General features: G+C 36.1%; 1 protein-coding gene across 2 annotated transcripts in view; it reads left to right on the forward strand.

Moving 5' to 3' along the window:
• The window catches only part of LOC145980408 (uncharacterized), a 28,124-nt gene extending 19,075 nt beyond the window's left edge, over positions 1–9,049 (forward strand). For both annotated transcript variants that reach the window (XM_083113483.1, XM_083113484.1), the window contains exons 4-5: positions 3,463–3,545; positions 8,840–9,049. In XM_083113483.1, the coding sequence (XP_082969609.1) occupies positions 3,463–3,521 (59 nt within the window). In that variant the 3' untranslated portion in view covers positions 3,522–3,545; positions 8,840–9,049. The remainder of the gene's footprint in view (positions 1–3,462; positions 3,546–8,839) is intronic.
• The last annotated feature ends 849 nt before the right edge of the window (positions 9,050–9,898 follow it).

The following is a 9,898-nucleotide window of genomic DNA, read 5'->3' on the forward strand; positions in this document are numbered from 1 at the left end:
CGGGCGCCTGCAAAACCTGCTGGAAGGAAACAGCCCTCCGGCAACGTGTCGCTCCAGGTGTTTCATCACCAAGTGGACCGCTGCAGCCAGTGTTGCCTACTTACGTAGCTACTAAATCCTACGAAGTCCTAGGAGGAGCTTCTTCTCCAAGGATAATTTATATACTTAGCAATTTCAGTTCAGCGTAAGCAGTTTTTATCTTATTGCCAGGAAATGCACGCAGTATTACAGCTTCATTTATCTAAATGAATGATCGAGCAAACAAAAATCTCCTCACTGAAAACTAATTGTTTTTCATTGCATGATGCCTTAACCAGGCACGCAGTGGCGCAACCAGAGGGGGCAGGGCGCATTGCTCACAACTTTGGACAGAAATTGTCTAGCGGAGGGGCCAGGGTGGGGGTCAAACATTAAAGTACAAGTCTCATCAAGTTCAATGCCGTAGCAAAGGGGTAGCGGGAGTCAGCCCTGAGCGCCGAACGATCTAAGTGAGAAAAGTTTTAAAACAGAGAATGCTATGGCGGCCCGTGATATTATTTGCTATTAATGTTGGTTTGTTACGAGTTGGATGAATTAATTATGTAATACGTCGCTCCATGTGAAAAGAAAATATTGTAGATGGAAATTTTACATGCCATATGTATGTACATTCGGAATGCATTTATCATGCACTTTCTTTCTTTCAAAAATAGTTTGTGTGCTTGTTTTCCATTATTAGCTAACGTGAAATTGATGTGTTGAAAAAAAATATTTCTAATCCTCTGTTTCAACACAAATGCGTGAGAACCGACTTCTACCCCCTTTTTGCGTGATTTATGAGGATAATAATGCCTTTCATGCTACTTTATTACTATTATTGTGATTGTTGTTGTTGTTACGTTTATCCAAGTACTTGACCCCCCCCCCCCCAAACGAGGGTAACGGCAATGCCCCTGGCTGGCTACGGCCCTGGTGTTCGCAGTAGAACAGTGTGTTGTTTGACTCGCGACCTCAGCGTCGAACGTGACATGTTTCAGTCCTGCCCTATATCACTATATATATGTATATTGGTTATTTACGACATATACTTATGGATCCTGTGCCACGGAAAACCTATTTCAATGTGTGTGTGTGTGGGGGGGGGTAGCAATATTCGTAAATCTGATTTCATTGGTGATGTGGCTTACGATGCTTTGAGTTCCCTTTTTTAAGTAGTGAAAATCTATTGCAGTTGGCAACACTGCAGAACGGTGTGGGCCCGGTACAGTTTCTACTCGAAGCAACTACGTCATGCAGAGGGAGGGGTCTGCAGTTGATGGAAAGAACGAACTGAGACCTACTAGGTATTGTAAGACTGCGGGTACCCGACGGGTCTACAATGCCTGCCAGGAACGATCTGGGGAGGTGGGCATACAAGCTGCTCAAGCGAGGGTGTTGCGCAGGTTGCATGGCATTTCAGGAGCGATGTCTCGCGAACGGGTCTGCTCCAGGTCTTGTGCAGGCCTCTGACCGTGACCTTCATGCTATTTATAAATGGTGTAAACGTAATGGTCTTGTAATCAACCCCTCTAAATGCTGCTTTACATTAATTGGTTCTAGCGCTGCCTTAAATAAAATTCAAATAAATGGGTTATCAATTAATATTAATGATCAGAGGGTCCCACACTGCACAACTGTTAAGAACTTAGGTGTGATATTTAATGAGAAACTTGACTGGCAAAACCACGTAATGTCTCAGAGTTCAAAAGCTTATGGTATACTTAGATCACTCTATAAATCATCGCACTTACTTTCGACTGATGTTAAATTTCGCCTTATGCAAGCTCTAGTTCTTCCAATTTTCGATTACTGTGACGTTGTTTACGGTGTTAATTTAACAAAAAAGAATGCTAAAGTTGCACAAAAAGTACAGAATTCTTGTATAAGTTTTGCATTTAGCTTGAAACGAAGGGATCACATACTGCCTTACTTAAATGACGTTAATTGGCTGAATATGACACGATGCAGAAAACTACATCTGGCCTGCACAATATTCAAAATTCTGCAAACAAAAACACCCACATACTTATACGACAGACTCCAATTTAGACACGACATACACAACTACACGACTCGACACTCTAAGAAACTTAATCTGGACAGATTCTCAAAATCCATATTCCTGTCATCCTTCAAAGCTGCTTCTGCATATTGTTGGAATGCGCTGCCACCAGATGTTACCTCGTGTGCGACATATAACAGCTTTAAAAGGGCAGTAACAAAAGTACTTCTACATGAGCAAGGACAAATCATCAGTACACATAACTAGATTCAGCATGCTTACGTTGAAATCAAAACAAAAAATGAGCAGATTCGAACCCAAGATGAACATTTTGATGTGTGTGAATGAGAAAAATTGTTTTATCTTTTTAGTGTGTTAATTACTGAAATATTTAGAAGTGAAAATGTAATGGAATTCGTATGTTATAGTAGTAATTGTATTTTGTCTGTTTTATTGTAGTAGATTTTGCGGGTTAAACTTCGCACATGGATAAAGAAATTCTAATTCTAATTCTAATTAATGTCCATAATATTACAGTAAAACCTCATTAATCCAGACTAATGAGGGAATAAGTTGACCAGTTTAATGAAAGTCTAGATTAACTGAAATAACATAAAAGAACAGTAGAAAGTGCATTAAAACTTGGTTTATAGCAACACGACACGTTTATTATGTGTTATTTAAAGGGCATAGGCCTAAATACACTATACAGTACAGTGCAAAGTCTGCGGGAAACCGAATTTCATCAGTGGTTGACTGCTTTTCTTTTGGAAGTTCTGTTGCCACATTTAAAACCTTGCATTCTGCTTTTTTTTTGTTGTTGCTGTCCGGCTTATCAGGGTTCGGATTAACGAACTTTTACTGTACTTTTTAATTCGCTGACTTCCGTTAGTTATGTTTTTGCTAAGGTATTAGAAAACGGTGCAAGTAGCCTCAGTCAATCAGCCAATCTCAAATTGCAAGCTTACTCTGGTACAAATTCAATACATTTAATTGCATTAAAAACACTGAAAATCATTAATGAACATAATATTCCAACCTGCAAATTATTGTAAAGGATATGTGAGCATGCGTGTGTGTAGACCAGTGCATGTAGGTTAGACGTTTATTTTTGTATGTAACTTTTTCTTGGTAATTCTTTCATATTGATTTTTTTTTTGTTCTAAATTTTATGTACAAAAAGTGTATGAAACCATGGTTAAGTGGAAAGAGATGCTTCACAGCTTTACTTTCCCGCAAAAACAAGATGAAATTAATAAATGGCCAGTAGAAAGTTTGAAGCTACTATTCATGAGCTACTTGTTCTACAAAAATAAAAGTTATGGTTTAAATGAAAGTAGTTTAATGTATTTAGAGGAAACTGAAATAAATGGTGAAATATTCATTATCTTGTTATATTTTTACACATTGTGTACTCATTGTCGTTCTGGTTGGATTTGCAGATCAGTCCTTGGAGAATAAAGAACGTGGGATGCTGAAGCATAAAGACATACATGTGTAAATTTTTGAGCAGATATTTCTGTTGGTGAGTTATGCTTTACATTTTTTAGCTACTTGGTGGTTTTAAAATGTGCCCAGTGTGACCTGCAGAGAGATACATTGTCTTAATACATATACAGTTCAGTTAAGAGGATAGGTTTTTTAGGTTTTTAACCTATTTTTCTCTTTACAGGTATGTAAGAAATAAGTTATGTCAACGTTTCGTTAAAAAACGCAACAACGGATGAAGTTTTATAGTACCTAAAAACCTATTTTGCTTGTTAGTAACTATTTGAGGTTCATGCACCTAAATCAACAACCTTTTTTTTTAGGTTTTTATATATTTTTAAAGGTTTTACAGGATTTGTATGTCACACAGAGGCATTTGCTTTGTTTGATCACGAAATAATTCAATGACGAACATGTTTGAAACGTTGATTTCCCTTCCTCTAAGCCCATGGTGATTTTTCAAAGCTCAAATATTTGATGCCACTGTTACCTGTACAATCCAAAGTGGTCTGATCTATGTGGTTTTGCTGACTTTCGCATCACTTCGGTGCTTTGTAGCACTCACGCCTTGCAAACTAACATTTCAGCATTGAAGTTTGCACCACTGACTATGTTTTTGTTGAAAGATTATTTTCAGCACTTAAGATGATCCTCACAGACAAAATTGCGGAGTTTGACTGTGGATAACATGAAAAAAGATTTTTGCTTAATTATGCAACAAAGAATAGTAAGTTCTGCCATCACCATAGGGTTAGGCAACACACACAACATTATGCAAGATAGTGCATATTTCAGGATATAGGTGCCCCATTTTCGTTGCCGGTGACTATACCTAATCAGTATTTTTCAGAAATTTTGAACTGTTTTTAAGTTTTTTTTGTAACCTACTTTAAGATTTTTCGAGCCTAATTTAAGACTTTTTGGACCTATTTTTGAATTTCTATAACCTATTTTAGGGTTTTACGAACCTATTTTAGGATTTTTAGAGCCTATTTTACAAACCTAAAAGCACAGTTTTTAGAACGTAAAAATCCGAGGTCTGGTGATTATACATAAGGTGCACATTTATTTCAGTTCTGTCAAAATGATTTAAAAAAAAGCTAGGTTATGTATTTCTCCTAGTGTGGCAGTTGTAAGTGGATTTTTAAGCCGATTATATACTAGATAAAGCTTATTCATAGGATTGGGCCAATATCCATACTCATACCGATGGTTGAAAATTGTAACAATTAAGTTGTTCACAGTAGTATTAATTAGTATTAATGGGTGAACATTCCACTCCAATCATTAGCATTAATTTACCAGACTTTTGCATTAAAATATTGGATAATATTTCATAAAATTCAGGATAATTAGACTCCATGAAAGTGTCACGTGGCTTTTTGCTGCAAAGTACTAATCTTTGAAAATGTATCTATTGGTTTCGGTAAATATATATATATATATATTGGCCCTGTATCGGCTCAGCTCTGATTAAGAATGTAATTAATAAATGTGTATGGAGAATAAAGTATCTCTCTCATTTGAAAGTTTTCACTAATCACATCCATGTTTTGGCATTTTTTGGAACCGTCAGTTCAACCTTAATTCATTCAGTTCATGAGCTTCATGCACTTGTATTAAGCAACATGTAATATTTCCAAAAAAAATTTAGCTTCCATCCACCCTGCACCTGTGCCTTCCACTCGTGCTTCAAGAATGAACTGTAGCTGGCCCCCGTGGCAGAGTGGTTAGCACATAGCGCTACGATGCCAGTAGTCCCGGGTTCAAATCCCAGCATGTGCATGGTGTTTATGAGTCCATTCGTCATATCATCAATCATCCCCATCTTCACAATTAGCCAACAGTGGCTCAAAAGTGAAGTAAAATAAAGCAAATTTATCAATGAATGAACTGTACCCAACCCAATTTAAGCATCATCATTTCCCAGATAAAACTTATCAAGAGTTTTGGTATTTTCACAGTGAACTAATCCCTTAAAACACATATAATTTGTCATTTCCTCCTGAGACAAGTTACAGATCAGGTAAGCACAATGCTTGTAAGGAGTACCCATTTGTGCTGCACTGTGCAGGGTCATGTTGTCATTTGATTATGGGAACTCAACATGTTAGGCATATGTTTTCACTAGCTTTACATTACCCACCAGTCAGGAACACCTGAAAAATATTTTTGGAAATATCAGCGAAATTTACTAGGTTTTTGGAAAAATCAACATTTTTGTAGTGCACTAAAAGTAGATTTTTGAAAAAATGAAAGAAAGATGCAAAAAATTAAAAAATTGTTGTAAACAAAGTATACTTCCATTAGATGTACTGTCGGTAGTTACAGTAGAAATTGTATGTTAAATGCTCCAGAAAAAGGTCATGTTTTGAACCATTTTCATGTAGAAACCCCCTTTCCAACAGTCAATTTCTATTCAGTTTATATGTGAAGTGAATGTACTAAAACTTTGTTAAGTGGCATTCTAAGTGTGGTGTTAGCTAAAATATAGTGACATTCTTACACTCATGTTTAAATTCATGAATTGTCCTAATGGCCTTAGTCTGGAAAATGTTGGTTCTTGGTCTTGAAAAGTCAGTGAATTTTGTTTTTACGAAATTGTAGACACTCGGATCCAGCATTTTAAGTTTTTCACCTCAGTTCCCTTAAAAAAAATTTAAGTCACAGTCCCACTTTATCTGTGGATACAGTAATGCTGTAGGCACTATACTAAAGTCGTTTTCACGTTCAGAAGACACAATGGGCTCTTATGGGCAATGCTTTTCTTATGGGAAATATGAGCGTGCTGTTGTGAAATTTCTGGATTTACAATTTTAGCTTAAGTAAAATCGGTACCTGCAGTTTTGCAGGAAATTTTGTAGAGAATACGATGGTGAACACAAAAAACTGGTAACTTGCTTACATAATTTTAGATAAATTAAAAATGCAAATTTTCTGTGAAAACACAATTTTTACATTGTTTTCATTCCTAACGTTGAAACATGCCGTAAAATTGAAGCATTCATTATTAAAAAAAATTGACACTTTTTTTTAATTGTCATAGGTGACGGTGGTACTCAGAATTTATCAATACTTTAAAGCATATTTGCATTAAAAAATATTCAAATAAAGTATGTGGATTTTTTATATTCGTGCAGTAGAAAATGTCGTCGCTGGCCATTTTTTGTTCTGTAATTCCAAGTAAAAACTTCCAGCGACAAAGTTGTGGAGAAAATAATGAAATTATTTTTTATAACCAGTCAAAGGTTCCCAGAAATATTACTTCCATGCATTTCGAGTTTCTTTTTAACCCGAACCGCACGCGAAGTAAGGAGACGTTGTCTGGCCATCTTGAGCTGACTCACCTCAGCATTCCGGCTAATCACCACCAAGTTTTCGAGATATTTTATTTCCATTCAGTAAAGATATGAACTTCATGTAGTTTGTTATAATAGAATTGAAATTACTTAAATTTAATAATTGACAAATATTTCCAATGCTGCTGTTTTGAGCAACATTAGTGCTGTCGCAAATACACGTTGTTTTTGTTTACATTACTGTCGACATTAATACTGAAATGAAGATCACCTTTCAGTTTCCAATGTACACATAAATTCATAGACACCATATTAACCTTTGAAAGGCTTTCCAACATGTGACAAAATATGGGGCTTCAAGATAGAAACATGACATGCCTTGCTTGAGTCATTCATGTCTTATTAGTTCACGTGGGCCATAACTCATTTGTTTGTTTGGGTTGCAACTTGAACCTAACCCATGTGCCAGGTTCCCCTTACTTGAGTGAGAGATCTGCTTTGGTCTGTTTAGACTTTTTTCCTCTCTCGAAAAAGTGTTTTCAGTTGTGTGAGCTCTCAGTGATTTTTACTTTTTTAAGTGATTTCTGAAGTGTCATATTCGTGCATTACACTTGCGTGTGTAGTGATCGCAATGGATCATAGTAAAAAGGGTAACTGTAACGTTCACAGTATAATATTAATATTAATAATTACATATAATTATCATTATATATACAAAATATGTAACACCTGCATTGTGAAGGAAGGTCATCATTTCCCGGTGACATGAGCTAGCGCTGTATTGGCAACACTGTGCAGTTTCTCCATAAGCGCCGTTGTGTCTTCTGAACGTGAAAACGACTTTAGCTAGCGATGCTTATTATTTCAGTACGGTGCAGCATGAATTTTTGTGTTGAGTAAGTTTATATAAAAATGTCTGAACAGGTTGGAAATTTAATAGTGGCAACTATTTATTCTCAAATAATACAAAGAGATACCTCTGTGAAAGTTTCACAGCCTTTCGATGTAGTCACCAGCATCGTGTACAACCGTTGCCAGATGTGGAAGTCTTAGTATTTTTGTTCTGTTGATGGTTTGAATGGAACGGTCTATTGCCTGAAGAATCTCTGGAACAGTTCAGAAGCTTCATCTTAGGGATCAAATCCCGTCTGCCAGTTCTATCGAGCTAACAAATCAGCCACAGGTTGGGCTACATGCACCCGAGTATTATCCTGCAAAATGATGGGAGGATTCAGCAGAAAGTGTCCCCTCTTCTTTCACAACGCAGGTTGTTCCAAAAAATGAACAGTAATACTGCACATTGACGATCTGTCCTGGAGGTACAGAGAGAATCACCAGAACTTTCACTCACATTAATGGGGTTCTGACTACATAACTTTAGACAGTCAACTCCAACGATAATCTATTCCTCTTGTCACTGCACATGCACCTAGTGTTGGAAGGAAGAGTCCATTTACTGGGAGTAGCTTAGGTATCAAACTAACATGTGGTATAAGTGAGAAGCACCAGTTCTGCTTCATGGTGTATATACAGCAGTGTTGCCACTTTTAAATTTCCAACCAACGTATATCTTCTTTCAGTACTAATTTTTATATACATGAATACATGATGAAGGTTGTGCAAATTACAAGTTTAATATATATATAATATTAACTTACGTTTTGCGAGTATCGAGGTAACTCCTGCGACGTTTTGGAGTATTTGCAGTGCACGTAGACCGTGGCTATTCACAGTTTTAAAGTTTTAACATTCCAAGGAGCAGTTTCTAGTTGGGAAATGACATGGTAGTTTGACGTGTACCTGTAATTGGTTTTAAATTTTTACTGTTTTTTAACCATACACCTTTTACCAATCCTATATCCTGAACCTATGGAGAGTTCGACTTGGTTATGATTTATACATAACCTTAACGTGAGCAGCCTGAGGAAGGGAGCAGTTGCACCCCGAAACGTCGCAGGAGTTACCTCGATACTCGCAAAACGTAAGTTAATATTATATATATATACTGATTTTTATCTTCATTTATTTGCAGATGTAATCCATATTGTACCTGAATAATAAATGAAGCTGTGTTGGCTAACCTTTCATTCTTTATATTGAACATGGCAGCAGAGCAAGAAATCCCTGGGAAATTTGTATTTATATTTATCCGTTCTGTGTAAATATGGCTTCAGAATGTATGGAAATTGAAATTCTTTAATTTGTACAGGTCTTTTTACAATAAAGTTAATTTTATATAGTACACATGTCTTTCAGAGCTCTAAAGTCAGTGCAGTCATTTTTCAAAATGTAATACTAACTTTTTATATTCTTCTTATTAAAAATGTATACAGAAATGTAGATAGTACTCTGGAATATGAAACTGTTCCTTAAAAAAAAAATCTTGTTTACTGAAGATTATTTTTCTTCTTCAGCGAAATGCCATATTCTTTTCTTTGTGACCGTGGTGCTCACCCATGTATTTATGTATTTGTAATGATTTAGTTTGATAAATTTGACTAAGATCAGTAAGTTTATGCAATATATGTATATTCGGTTTGTGAATAATATACATTTTAATTCTGGTTTCATAAGATCCCCAGTTGTTTCATCAATGGCAGGAGACTTATGCATACTGGTAATCAATATAATGTTTCTGTTCTTTTTACAATGCTCACCAAAAACAAAAAGGCTCAAAGCCTGGATCAAGTGTTGACTATTTCTGGTGGAATCTCCCTCTTATTTTTCTTTAGTGTTGTGACCATTGTCAGATTTTTCTCCCTTGCAAGCTCATTCACTATTCCAATAGAAGAGAACCAATTGTCGACAGTCATTTTCCGGTCACTCTATACTATTGGCTGAACCATTCTTCTGACGACACTGTTGGGACTATTGTCTAATAAAAAGAGCCCCGTAGGCTATTTTCTTGCATATATATATATATATATATATATATATATATATATATATATATATATATATATCTATCTCTTCACAAAAAGTCACACGGTTGCTCCCGGGTGAGCGATGTGCTCCCTTCTGCGACAGGACTGAAACAAAGGTGGCTCAGAGAGTGTTAGTGATGACCCATATTTTGGACTGTGGTATCTTA

The sequence above is a fragment of the Lepisma saccharinum genome, chromosome 27 (assembly GCF_977018435.1).
Source record: "Lepisma saccharinum chromosome 27, izLepSacc3.1, whole genome shotgun sequence".
In the NCBI taxonomy this organism is placed as follows: domain Eukaryota; kingdom Metazoa; phylum Arthropoda; class Insecta; order Zygentoma; family Lepismatidae; genus Lepisma; species Lepisma saccharinum.